The 15,219-nt window shown below is 39.7% G+C and overlaps 1 protein-coding gene across 2 annotated transcripts in view; it reads right to left on the bottom strand.

The window, feature by feature from the left end:
- The window catches only part of LOC121946893 (E3 SUMO-protein ligase PIAS1-like), a 68,737-nt gene that overhangs the window by 25,624 nt on the left and 27,894 nt on the right, over positions 1 to 15,219 (bottom strand). The window contains exon 2 of one of the 2 annotated variants that reach the window (XM_042491713.1): positions 3,578 to 4,085. In XM_042491713.1, the coding sequence (XP_042347647.1) occupies positions 3,578 to 4,082 (505 nt within the window). In that variant the 5' untranslated portion in view covers positions 4,083 to 4,085. Of the gene's footprint in view, positions 1 to 3,577; positions 4,422 to 15,219 lie in introns of those variants that run through there. The other variant, XM_042491721.1, reaches the window with a different exon arrangement.

Raw genomic sequence — 15,219 nt, forward strand, 5'->3', positions numbered from 1 at the left:
TCTGATCAAACCACAACCAGTTCTGATGAGACAGGTACATTTTGGACTGTTAAAGGTATGGTATAGAAGATTTATTTAAAAACCAATGTAAAGACATAAGTAATCCTTATTTAGCACACAGAGTCGAGAAAATGTGAATACTCTGTTAGCTGTTAGCAGCCAGTGGCTGGCACCAACAGCTACTACAATGATGCGTTCAAGCTCTCTTCACGAAAAATGAGTATGAGTACAAAAGTAAATTATGATGTGTTCAATGTAATCTTAAGTTAAAAGTTAATTTTTGTTCTCACAGCAACATAAAATAGATATTATGGAGGGAATTATGATGTATATATATTTCTTTTAATGTGAAAGATGGTTATATTAAAATTTTTTTCATACATTTATAAGATTTAATTTGTGCTCATTCAAATGCTAAATTACTTTTTTTATGAGGATTTCTTTGCTTCGGTGGCACAAAGGGGGGGATTATTAACAAAACAAAGACAACAATAACAAAGTAAAAAAATTTGCATCTGCCCATTATAGCTGCATCCCTACTTTAAACTCTTGATATAAGATAAGATGTTTTATTTCTTAACTTTGACTTCAATCGTTGCATTTCTAATCATCAACATTTTGTTTTTCTGGTGCCTTATGTTCTTCTTACTGCTTTTTTATGACAACATAGTCATTTTGTATATAAAAATACACTATTAGTATATAAATATTACAAAGAATATTTAAAATATTAATTTTAGACTTACTTACAAACTAAAGATCTTCTTTTATTGTAGACTCAACTATGTTTCACTACGTGGAAACAGAGCTGAGTTTTGTTCAAGAATAGAGGACGTGATGGTTTTATGCAGCAGTGCTGCAGAGTGTCCGCTCTGCTACTGTACTTAGAAGGTTTTCTTAAACATCCTTAATGTCTCGGCTCACTTAATGCGGTATCCTAGGAGACGTGTGACTTTGTGTAGATAAATGCAGCACTGTCAACACATGTTGTTGATGGTCTACCTGCAGTGATTCATTTATATTCAATGGCTCCACGCTGATGTAAAAATTGGTCTCACAGTGAGAAATATATACATACAATGAAAATATAATGTCAATTCATCACGTCAAAACAGATACCAGTATGACAGTCTACATATAAAAACAAATATACAAGTAAGGGCCATTATTCATTTATAATGCATACTGACATGGCATCCAGCGGCTGAATGTCACTGTCAAAATTACTGTCAGATTCACAGAAGAAGAAAACTATGATTCATCATTGTATGTTGGTTTCAAACTTGTGACTGAATGCAAGCTCTCTTATGATAATAATAAAATATCTTTACTGGGTTTTAAATATAGATGAATGCAAGCTCTCTTGCCTATTAAAAGAGATAAACACCTGAACAAATACTACAGTTATCAGGTCAGTATCTTAGACTAAAGCCCCAAAGACTGTTTCTGTTATTTTAGGCAGTTCTTATCACACTGATGAATTTTTAAAGCTACAGTATCAAACTTTTATGAAAATAAATTTGTGTCATATTTTCTGAAACTGCCACTATATTCTGAAAGACCCCCCTCATCTTACTAATGCTGCTTATGGCATTTGCTAGAATCAGACTACGTTGTGGGAGCAACAACCAATTATTTGTGGCGGCCACCACTATCTAAATATCTGCCACCACACTCTCAGAGCACAGCGTGTACTCTGGGCACAGATGGAGCAGCAGAACATTAGGTGGAGTGAAAATGAAACTTAACTGCTCATTGTCTAAAAGTTTGCTTCCACTCCCATCTGCAGCAGCTGCTCCTCTCATCATTTGATCTGATCAGCTCTGACTGGACCGACAGATCAAATATCCACACCGCTACTCAAAGTACTCAAAAAAATGTCTGAATTTAGGGTCATAAAGACACATGGTTTTTGCTTAATATCTGTGTTCTTCTGTTCTGTGTGTTACCTACTGCAGCTTTAGGTGTCCATTGTTCTGATAAGTTTGGATTTAATTAGTTATTTGATGCTATGAAAAGGGGATGTAACTTCATGATTGTCAGCTGTGTGTGCCAATCAGTGTGTTTGTAAATGACTCGCGTGGGTGTATGGGCAGGGACTTGTTAGCAGGGATCCACTTCCTAATCACTAATGCATAGACTCTGGCCCACCAGCGCAAAATTGCAGCGGCTGTATCCGCCATATTTTGGCTTCATTTTTGTGCAGTGGGAGGAAGTGGAAACATCTTTAGATACAATCTATGATAAGTAGCAGTAAAGGTAAATTCTTCAGCTTTTATTTATAAATATTTTCACTTACATGTCTTTAGAACCAACTGTGGCGTCTGTCTACTCTGAACTCTCGTGGGAAATCTGCATGTTATATTTCTGCACTATCATATCGCTGCCCTGTCAACACATTAGCAGGCAGCCCAACACCAGCACTGTCAGGGAGCCTCTCCACCACAACAGAGATACAAATGTCAATGTTTTCTGTCACTGCTGCCATGATTACTATGGGAATAATGCGCCGATATAAACATCTACAATTTGGCAAATATTTTTTCGGCAGTGTCACATTCATTAGATAGTTTGACAGTGAAGATATAGAGAGGAAACATATTGAGAGAGCTGAATTACGTACACTAAAAAACCCTGCTTAGTTGCAGTTACTGTATTTGAATGTGTCTTCATCAACAGGCCAAAAGGATGCTCCACAACCTTCTATTTTGTTGCCTTTCTAGACAGAATTTGGCATAGTATAAAGCCATGCAAATCCTGGCATCATAGAGCTACAAATAACAAACATGCAATGCCTTTTTTACCATCAAACTGTTAATATAAAACGGTGCTACTGTGCCAAAAATTAATTATTACTCACTAGGAAATTCTTACACTCCATTAAGCGCTTAAACTGATTTGTTTTACCCTGCATTGTGATGATATATAGTGATGATGGAGCACAAATATATATTTATAAAAATATCCACCTACCATTGTTGCAAAACCTAAGCAAAATGGTTTGATTTCTTTCAAAAACATGGGGAAAAAGGAGAAACTTAAGAAATGCCCCAAAAAGTAGCAGGATAGTAGTAAAAAAAAGTAAAAATAAATAAATAACTAAAAGTAAAAAACAAACATGAATACGACCTGAAAAAACTGCTAAAAATCAAATTAAATGACATTTATGTATTTTTTTCCTCTACCATATTTTTATCCATCAAATTATAAATATAGTTTTCATTACATTTACCCTCTTTTATCAAAGCATTAAACTAAAGTAAGTAACATATATGTATTTTTTCTGTATACTAATTTTAAATCTACAATTTTTTTCTCTTCAATTTCCCTTTTTTTTCAACAAAAATTTTCGTGTAATTTTCTTGTCACCTTTAACTTATTTCTTGCAATCCGTGGGACATTTCTTGCCAAGTTGCCCATTGCCTTTTCCACCATTTTTGCTGAAGAAATCAAACAAAATTGTTAAGGTTTCAAAGGTTTAAATGCTTGTGAAAGGCATCTGAATGCAGCACATGAAAACTGATGTCAGTCCAGATTTCAAAGGGTTGAATCCAACTCTCAGACAAAAATCACTCACATGTTTCCTCACCTAGACTCGTTGGCTTGATGAGCTCGTCCAGCATGTCGTAGAAGGGCAGCCTCTGGAGCTTGACATCTGGGTGAACGGGGTGCAGCGTGGCCGAGCTGGACAGGTGGTGCGTCAGCCCGGTTAACTCGTGCTTCCCGGGGCCGAGCAGTGAGAGGGGCAGTAAGGCAGCAGGCGATGGGGCTCCACCGTGACCAGCGTGACCCTCGTACGCCAGCTGTGTCAGGCCAGCGGGCAGCGCGGCGCCCCCTCCTCCGACCACTCCGGCTGAGGCCGGGTGATGCGGCCCGGGCATGGCCAGCTCTGAGTGGGAAACCATTTTGGCAGGAAAGCGTCGTCGGTAGAGCTCTTTGATCTTCATGTGCACGGCGGGGCTGCAGCCGGCCTTCAGCAGATGCAGCGCCTTGGTCAGCAGCTCATGCTTGCGTCCGTGCTTGTTGCGCCCTGCGTAGCCCAGCAGCACCTGCAGCTCTGACACCCGCAGGCTCATCACCATTTGCTGTGGAGAGAAAGAGGATAAGGAAATTAACTTTTAAGATGCCATTAATGACAGATACCAAATTGATCTGCCCAGTTGCAAGACTAAAATGTTGGCTTTGAATCAATGTCTCTGCAGCAGCTCAGTATATAATCTGACAATTTGAGGTAAAGGGAATAATGGATGGCAAGACACCAAGGTAAGATGCCTGCCATGCTGCAGAGTAATGTTCAAGACCAACAAAACTAGTGTGTTTAAGCGACCCATTGCTGTTTTTTTTACCACTCAAAATACTTGATTTTTTACAAGACATCACTTTGTTTCCTGGTTCTTATTTTCTATTTTTTTTAAAGGGGAGGATTATAAAATTTTTTTTTTTAAAAATCCAAAATTAGGGGTAAAAAATCCAGAAATATTTTTAAAATAATAATAATTTAATATTTAAAGTTTTGTTACAGAAAAAACATATAAGGAATATATAAAATACATACAGATTTCCAGCACAATTTAAGGTCTTTTTGTTAGTTTTTTCTTTATTTTTTTTGTTATGTTCAGGTAATTTTCTTATAACATTGTAAGTTTTTTTTTTTTTTTTTTTTTTTTTACTAATTTTTGGGCCATGTCTTGTTAAGTTGCTCATTGCCTTCTCCCCGCATTTTTGAAAGAAAAAAACCCAAACGATTTGGATCAGGTTTCAAAACGTTAACTACAGCGTTGTTGAAATATTAAGTTTCAACTTATGCGCGACATAATAATGTACAAATGAAACACATCTGTGGTAAACAGATGGCAGTTGGGTAGCAAGAATCAGTCAGTCATTGATGTGTGGAGACCCCCAGCAGAGCCAGAACACAAAGGTGGGTCCACTTTGTAGGTTGATCACACATACAGAACATAAAGTTGGGACTGCGATAGGCTGCTATTTATTGTGAATGGGACCTGGCACTGCAGCCTGGCTACAGCAGAACTACATTAATTTAAAAAGGTGCCCAGCAGCTCTACAAGTTGAGAAAGCTTCGACTTTATGCAAATATCCTCTGATGCAAAGCCAGTGACAACCAGGAGAGAGCAAATTACTCTTCTTTTGATTCCTACACAAACAAAAACACAGAGTTGTTGACTGCTCCACTCCACACGCAGTTCCAGTTGAGAACCATCTCCAAATTGAAACTGGAGTGGAATCATATGCCTCTGAGCTTATCAAGTCCTTTTCTCGCTGACGGCATGTCTTTCTGATAGTTGCACACTGCCAAACAGTGAAGTCAAACTATGCTGTTGGACAATTGCAACAATAAGGTCCAAAGCGTGGCTTCATTTATCAAGAAAGATGACATCAGTGCTGCTTGCAATGTCTGTGAAAATATCATTTCCAGTAAGGGTGGAAACGCCAGCAATATGCAGAAACAACTTTTTATACAACATGAGCTTAAATTCCAGGACTGCCATGTATTTGACACTTTACACACAACTACCATTGCGTCCCAACTGAGCAGCACATTTGTTACAGAGGGTAAATATCCTAAGTTATAAGGTTCCAACACATTTTTATGGACAAAATTTTAAAACTTTCCATGACGTTTCAAGGATAATAAAAAAAATCTTGCCACCTTTCTCTGTGTTTAAAAAAAAATACAAAATCTAATTCTAAATCTATTTAAACATAACTGCTGCTCGCTAGCGTACATGAAGGAGAGAAGAAGAAATACTGATGAAAAACAAAATGTTGTCACACATCTCACACATTAAACCTACATTGGCAGCTACAAAAATAATAATTTGCTGTCATGTTATATTAAACACAAGCTTGTCCACAGAGGACTACTTAAAGATTACATTACACAAAAGACAATTCTTTGACTTTTCCAAAACTTTAAATGATTTTTTTTACTAATCCCATGACTTGTACAGGCCTGAAAAATGTGACTGTGAAATCCCATGACTTTTCCAGGTTTCCCTTGACTGTGGGAAACCTGCTAATAACATTAACACCACACAAGCAGGCTTTGCATTTTTTCTCTGACTAAGAAAACTGAAAAACAGTGGAGCTTTGGCACACCTGAGTCACCTGCATGCCTTTTTGACTCTGTATCAGACCCAGAGATAATAAAGCACTTGACATTGAAAGTGTAAGGGCCTACTTTTTTCCACACAGAAATCACAGGAAATCAGTAAAGAATCAGAACAATGATTAAAATCGATGAAGTTACCAGTATCAATTATATCTTGCCAATTCCCATCCTAAAAGGTGGAATGGAAGACCATTTCAGCACAGATACAAGAAAATGCCGATTAGCCTTGTCCACTCAGGCGTCAGTTTCGTAATTCAAACGCTCCAACAACACAGCGTAGTTAGTACAGCAGGTATGTCAGAAAACAGCTGCCCAGTCGCAGCAGAGTATGCAAATGTACGTGCTCAGTGCAACACACCCTCAGAGCTGCAGATTTACGAGAGGCCAGAGACTGCCTGCTACTTTGTGTGAGTGCAGCGTTACTCTCAGTTTGCCTTGGAACGCTCTGTGATTCCCCGGGGAAAAGCTTAAGAAGTTACAGCGGGAGAAGAACTTTGGCAGCTCTGTTAGCCCTCCTGCCACAGCCAGCACCACCAGGTACGAAAATAAATGGGTAGATTAATTTTTGTATGCAAAACTGGATGATTTGCAATCAATTTTCTGTGTCTTTATCAGGCTTGATCCTGGTGTGTTGCCTCAAAGCAATGCCAAAGTCTGCGCTGAGTCTCTCCCTACACTAGACTTGTTAGCTCGGCACAGCTGGCAGTTTGCCTCACAGATGTTTTTTAAAAAAAACCTACACACACACAGTTAAGTTTTCCTTCTGGCAGAAAAGCATTTCACTACCCTGAAGTGCGTAAAAGTCTCAGTATTAGAACAGCTTAATGTCCTAACGGGTGCATGAGAACCTGTCAGCTGGATCAGCACCTGTCCAAATACGACAAACATCACCAACACTGGGAAGCAGCGCACTCGATGCAGTAAGTTTTCATCTGTGTTGGAGTGAGAAAAAAACTACAAAGGATTTTGCCCAGCTCATCGTGAAGCCCTACCTCCCAGGGGGTCGTGCGATGGAGAAACTGCAGCAAGAGCATGAAAAAAAGTGTTGCCTGCACTGAGACCAGGTTGGCCCAAAACTACAGCAAACACAAGCAGCTCTTCATCGACCTAAAGCAATAGTACAAATGCAGACAAACTTAGGTCAAACTCAACAAGGAAAAGTAATTTGGACCCTCAGTAACTGTAACTCAGCAATTTCTGCAGCTGTTTAAGTGTAAAAACTGATTAACAAATGAAGCTGCTACACCAAATGCTGAATTTTTATGCTGAAATTCCATTATTCAGCCCAGGTGATCAAGAAGACAAATACTGAAACAGGCCAATTTAGATTTAGATTGACAGAGAAACTACTGCATGAATAGTTACTAAATGTGCAGGAATCTCTACTGAAGGGCGCTCATGAGCAAGGCACTTGTGATTATTTACTCCAGATGACGGAGGACACTGGGCAGATACGCATTTAAGTGCTTGAATCTGAAGCAAGACAGTTGTGGTGAAGGAATTTCTCCTGTAGGGATTAATGGTGGCTCAACAGCGCAATGTGCGGTTTTACTGCCTTTTTTCTGTTGTTTTTGCAAATTATTTTATTTATCCTAATTCTAGTGCTTTATAAATGCAATTTATTGTTAGGCTATTAGGTGTATTGTTGCTTTTTAAATGGCAAATATGACACAGTTAACTGTCCCGTCCCTCCTCAACTGTGAATAAACGTCTGAGTAAAACTGACGGTGGTGAGTGGCTGCAGTGTTTTACCCAAAGGTAAATATTTTTCAAATCTCCAGAAAAAAAAGGTAAATGTGCAGCATTCAGCGCAAAATATACAGAACAGCTTTAACCTGTAATGACCACTTGAGGCTGGCTCCAACACAGAGTCCATCCCATAGACCTCCATGTTAAAAACTTTACAGCAGAAATAAACATGTTTACAGCCTGGTACAAAAATCAGTTTGGTCTCTCTAGCTAATTTTCCCTGTTCATGACAAATCTATTGGTTTTTTTTTTATATATTTCATTATTGCTTACAGTTACGCATCAGTAAGGGCTGGGCCGCTTTGAGTGACAGACTGGATGCTGTTGATGACAGATCCATCCCTCGCTCCTCCTCAGCGCCAGCCTCCCAAATTTGGTCACCTCTGGCTTAAAAAAAAGCCAAGATGGCAAAAGAAATGCCAAACAGGAGGCTTCAAAATGCAGTCCACAAACTAGTGGCTTACGTCACAGTAGCTACGTGCATTATTTTTACAGTCTATGCACCTGTCGCCTCTTTGCTGCTGATATTTGCAGCAGAGTGTAACTGCACAGCGCTAACATGACAAAAAAGGAAAAAAAGTTAACATGGCAATAGTGGCAGGCGAAGTAATTCGCCTGATGAGGAATTTTGTTTTGTTTAAGACAATGGTTTTCTCAGACTAAACTATAGTTTAATTATTGTTCATGGCAAAGCACGACTTCCTTGAATCAAAATGGTGAGTTTTTTTTTAAATTTATCTGAAGACAGCAACCTTAAGTGCATTAAATGAGCTATAAACAAGGACACACACTGAATATGCACGGTGGAGTCAGCGCTCGCTTTCTTGTTCTGCACACACACACACACACACACACACACACACACACACACACACACACACACACAGGGGGTAGACTTTGAGAATGTCTTGGACAAACATCCTCCCTTCATCTCCTTTAATGACAGAGCAGGGCTAGAAAACGCAAACACACGCCCCTTAAATGACAAAGCATGCAGGGCTGTTAGTGCCCAGTGTGTCAGTTTCCGGCTAATCAATTATATACACACAGTTATAATTGTTGTGTACAGAATATGTGTGTTGTGGTGTCCACACAAAGGATTAAACCTTTAAGCCTTCAGGATTTTCTTGTTGTTTTTTATAATGAGGCCCGTTCCTCTTGGGTTACACGGGAGTCTTGCATTTAATTGACATTTAAAATGACATATATAGCTGCTGTGGGCTATTTTCTGTGACCTAAACATAGCAGCAACTGAGACTTTGAAAAGCAAAAACAAGAGGATGCACCAATAGCAGTTTTTCATAGCTGTGACAGATTTCATGTAAATTACTATCTTTATATTTAACTTTGACCCCACACAGTTTTATGTCTTTTAATAACTGCTTGTTTATATCCATAGGAGCACATTTAAACTAACTCATAATAATCTGAAAATGCATGTCAAATTTAGCACATATTATTTTGGAAAGAAATACCCCTTACCTCACTTAGCTTTTGTTTTCCTTCCACGAAACGCTCGCACATGATTTTTCTTTTATCAGGAATATGTTAGTTAATTAACCAAGAGGACAGAACTGCAGCTTACTGTAAGGTGTCCTACTTTGCTATGATCTAAATGCAACCAAAAGATCTTACAGTATCAAAAATAATTTCATTTTTACATTAGGAGGCTGAGGTGTGAATAAATTCTCTCACTCTGGTCCAACCACAGACCTGCACTGCATTACTAAAACTGACATATGAACAGCAGTTTTGAAAGGAACTGAAACCCCAACAGCGTTGCAGTTTGCTGTAAAAGTTGTTCCACTTTTGCAAATCTTTTAGTGTCTGCAAAAGCAGCAAACCAATATGTGCTTCAAGTAACATCAACAACATAGTGAAATTTAAAAAAAAAAAATTCTTTAAATAGTGAGAAAATACACAGCAAACTCAACACTTAATCAGCCCAAAGTTTTAATCTTCAGACAATTAAAACTGCATGTTTTGGAATGTGGCTCTGTGATAATGAGAGATAAAAAAGGAAGTCTTTCAGTTGTTTTTCACTGCAAGAACTTAATATAGGCTGGCAAAAATGAACTATTTTTTAAAAATAATTCTTTTTAGTGTCTGATATCTATCAGGTCAGCCTCTTGAATGTCCGAGTGCTCATGCAGTCGCGACTTTTTCCACTCGCCTACTCGTTATCTGCTCAAGCTGCTCGCTACAGTGCGTGAACGAGAGGCCATTGAATCAGACTCAAGTCAAGACCTCCACCACATGATAGTGCATTCATGTGCTCCTCGGAAAGTCATTCTTCAGGCTCTGGTCCATTCATGAGCTTCAAGATTTAATATAAAAACAACATGGATTGGGCGCCTGGTGGCTCAGTGGATGGAGCGGCGCCCCTTATACAGAGGTTGTATCCTCGCTTCAGCGGCTGTGGGTTCGATTCCAGCCTGGACCCTTTGCTGCATGTCGTCCCCCTCTCTCTCTCCCCCTTTCACACTTAAACTGTCCTCTCCATTAAAGGCAAAAAAAGCCCAAAAAAAGCTTGCCCCTCAAAGAACAAGACAGATTGTTGGTCAGTAAAATTGTTGTAACATTATGTTGAGCTTACAGGGCCAGTGTGATGCTGAGTGAGGGCATTAAAATGAATATTTTATCTGCATTAATGATAACTTGCACATGTTGACTGATAAAGCATTGAAGAGAAGTTTTGTAGGATGGGCAGCACTACCTGTCAAAAGGGCACGAAGTATAATGGAGTATAGTTTTATAAAATTGAAAAAAGGCACTGGTATCAATAGAAAATGTATTTGGCATGTTTGAAATAAAGTTACACCCATCCATCCAATCATATTTTGCAAAAATTAAACGTAAAGGTTCAGTACATTTACATGTGTTAATTAGAAGGAATCGATATCGTGAAAAGAATCACTCCACAGATCGCTGAAACTCAACAAAATGTAACATGTAGCCTTACTAATTTGCCACTAATTCTGCTGTTCTCCACCTACTTAGGGGATGAGTTCCCAAAATGTTGGCACTACTCAGGAGAAACACTAAATGTAAGTTCCAGGTACTTTGGTCAAACAGATGTGACAATTTGACATCCCAACAGGGACAACTACAAGTCAACACAATGTCTAACATCTGGCAGAAATGTGGTTGCGAGTGGAGCTGAAGAAAACCACTAAAAACATTCCTTTTGTGTTATGTGATGGTAAGCTGGATATCTTTAGGTTTGTGGACATTTGTTGGGCAAAACAAGCAATGTGATGATGTCATATGTTAAACTGTGACGGGCATTTGATTGACATTTGATAGAGCAAAAGACAAATTAAGAATGACATAGTCAGATCAATCCATAATGTCAGTAATTGTTAGTTGCTTTCCTTAATACAACACACAGGCATTAATGCAAAGGATAAAATAATAATAATAATATAAAAATAAAGCACAGAATAACTGTGAGATGGTTCGACATGCTGGACTCTGTGTGGGCCACCGACTGACCAGCTTTTCTTGTCCTCAGCAGTGCAGCACATAAATCTGTGCCTCATTTTCACATGAATGAGCATCAGTCACAAATATCAGCACCACGTCTTCCATTGTTGACTTTTCCACAACCTACTTCACTTTCCGGCCAAATAGCACTTTAAAATGAGGAGCTCTGCCACAAATTTTGTGGTTCATATTATGTCAGAGGAAAAAAAAGAAATATCCATCACAGGTTGAAAGAGAGGTGATGATTGACTTCAAAATATCAAATTTTATCCAACTAACAATCCCAGAACACAATCATATTCAGTTTACTCATAAATGAATAAGAAAGAAACTAAATATTAGCATTTGAGGTGCTGGAACCACTTATATTTTTTGTCAGTTTTTTCTTTTTTTTTTTTTTTTTTAAAAGACTTTAACAATTAAATAATAATGATCATTATTTTGTCAGATAAATTTTGTCAACTTGACTTGTGAAAGGTTTGTTAAGTTCCCGCATGGAGAGGAGATTTCAGACAACCTGGGTCCCAAAGAAGCTCCACACTGCTCACAGTGACAGAGCAGAGGCTGCTGTTTACACAACAAACACTGCATCTTGTGTACAGCAGCTGTCACATATGCATAGCCACACACACACACACACACACACACACACACACACACACACACACACACACACACACACACACACACAGATAACAACAAAGTGGCTGATGTATACAACATCCAGACACAATTACCAGTCAGGACATAGACCTGTCCTTGTCCTTTGTCACTTCAAACATATTTAAAGGCACATTCATGGAGGGAGAGAAAAATTGAAAATGTAATTCTGACGCCTTCAGTCTGAACCACACTGCAGTTATAAAAACACATCAGTCAAACACAGACGGCTCGTACAGCAGGAAGCTCAATCACAGGTGCAGCACGCACACAGGCGGCAGCTGTCTGCCGATTTTCAACATTCACAGATATTTTTTAAGCGAATAATAATTTTTATTATTCAATATTATTCTGTTTCGTATCGCTAGACTTGGACGACACGCTCACACACACAGTGTGGTGGTCCGGCCAAGAAAACTCTCCTGCTGGCGACATAAATGACCAGTTCCATGAAATATGCATGTTGGAGAGAAGAGGGGGGTGTGAAAAAATGATGACACTGGCTGCCCACTGCTTCTCTCTCCCTCACACACACACACACACACACACACACACACACACACACACGCACACACGCACACACGCACACACCAACCCCCAATACACTCTCTCTACAAAGCAAACACACACTAAAGAGCAAAGAGAGAAACAAATACACACAAACACTGGCTCAAAAAACATCACACACACACACACACACACACACACACACACACACACACACACACACACACACACACACACACACACACGTACACACTCTCTTCCACCCCACTGCGGATGTGTAACATTCCTCTGGCTTCACAAAAAAAAAGAAAGAAGGAAAACAAATAGAGGAGAGAAAACAGTGGAGCGGGTGGAGGAGAGATAGATAAACAGCTCTCGCTATCTCCTCTTTCCTGCCCTCCTTTCCATCAGCCAACCATTTTCCTGCCCAGGACAGGTGGTCCACAAACTTTCTGGTCTTCCTGGTCAAATTGAGACGAGGAGGAGGCTGGAGTTAACCTTACTTTTACATTAACAGTTCAAAACCAAGAGACACTTATGTCATGTCAGACAAAAAAAAGCTGCAAATCCTCAAATTTAAGAAAGTGAAATCATTATTATATTTTGCACATTTGCTTAAAAACTTCATTTTCTGTCGACAAATCATGGGTTAATTGTACCTTTCCTAAGTATCATCCCTTGGATGCGGACTGGCCAATCATAGTGCAGCAAAGGTCAGCTCCTACTACGGTCCGACAAGCTAAACTCTCATGCAGTCCTTTCAGATTTCCTTCATTTTCAGGCTGGTTTGGATTTCGAGCAAGTCATGGTTAAATGTTGTGCCCTCAGGAGGTCGTCCACTAATTGGAAGATTGGCAGTTTTATCACTGGCTCCTCCATTACACATGTCGAAGTATCCTTGGGCAAGATACTCAACCCCAAATTGAAATGAATCCGGATGGCTGTGCCGTGGGTGTGTGAATACGTAATGTCACTGAGCAGCTGGTGGCACCTGGTAAAGTAGCCTCGACCACCACGTATGAATATGTGTGAATGGGCAAATGTGGAAAAAACGCCTGCACACTTACACCATGCAACATAAGTTTAATGAAGACAATGTTTCGATCCTAGTTGGATCTTCATCTGGTCATCTTCGTCCTTTTAAACTGTCAAAGGTCCAAGTGTGCAGGCATTACTTTTTTCCACATTTACACTGTTTAATGATAGCCTTGCACCTACGTGATGTGCAGATAACAACCCTCTCTGAATGGGTGAATGTGACACAGTATTAATGAATGGTCACAAGACTAGAAAGGCACCAAACAAGTGCAAGCTCATTCACCCGGAAAGGTCGGAAAATGAGTTTCCTCCCTGATCTAAAACCCAAATCAAGCCCTGAAAAGTGTAGCGTTAGTGAGTTAGCTACTGAAAGTGTACGTATTTATAGCGCACTTGAGGCAGAGATGGCACAGCAGAACGTCAGGCGAATTGAAAGTGAAACTTAGCCGTTAGTTTTGCCGGGTCTGAAACTCTGCTTTCACGTACAAACAGCTGCTGCTGTTATCTATCGATTTGATCTGATCAGCTGATCCACAGATCAGTTATCCACCCCTCAAGGCAAACTGCTGGAAAAATAAAGCCGTCGTAAACAACATCTGATTTTAGAGAGAGGACACATAATGACAATGATACACACACACACACACACACCAATCTCCCACCCCCCCCCGCCACACAAACCTTCTCATTCTGTGGGAAACACTGAAGACGTTCCCTGCTTTATGGACAGTGGTGGTAAATACTTGCCAATATTCACCAGATGAACAGTGTTTGGCTTCCCCTCGAGCTCCCCACACTTCCGCCAGTGGAAGTCCAGCAGAAGTCCAGGCGATGGCGGCATGGGGGAAGCCAAAAACTGTTTGTCTGCACACACTGCAATGACACAAAAGTGGTTGAAAATGGGCGAAATTTCCCTTCAGTTGAATTGTTTTCTTTCTTGATTGGCAGCTGATGTGGTTGGTTAACCTGTTTTTGCTGCTAAGTCAGGTTGACAACGTGGATAAATCCTTAAAACACAAACTTTAGATGCTTTTGTGTACTTCTCTCTAAAACCGCCTTTTCTTTTTTCCAAAAATTTGCTAATATTTCTTCAGGGAGTGCAGTTAAGAGTGTGGGCTCAATGCTAGCCCTGACAGCTTGACAGAGCATCACAAAGGGGCGGGACTTAGGGAAGGGTCACCTTACCAATCATTTGAGCTCTACCTCATACAACAAAAAATTTAAAAAATAAGATTACCTTATTGCTTAGTTATTCATTTGAGTAAAATATACAACAGTGAATCCTTCTACGCTTCATATTAAAGCTTGAAACAGCGTACCTGAGCCTGGTTTAGTCATGACACTGATCAAAGCTATAGAAAAACAACAATGAACCTTCTTTTGGTTCATTCATACAGAAATCAGCTTCACATCATCACCAAATCGACTGCACTGAAAAGCCGCGTTTGAACAAAGCACGTCTGTGTGAGAATGTGCTCTATTGTGTTGTTTCACTGAAACAACTTGACATGTAGGTGCAAAGGGAAGCTGCAACAAAGGAAGGAGAGCGAAAGAGGCACAGAGAGAGGATTCAATACAAAGACACACACACACACACACACACACACACACACACACACACACACACACACACACACACCATGCAG

This window comes from Plectropomus leopardus, chromosome 1 (genome assembly GCF_008729295.1).
Source record: "Plectropomus leopardus isolate mb chromosome 1, YSFRI_Pleo_2.0, whole genome shotgun sequence".
Classification (NCBI taxonomy): Eukaryota; Metazoa; Chordata; class Actinopteri; order Perciformes; family Serranidae; genus Plectropomus; species Plectropomus leopardus.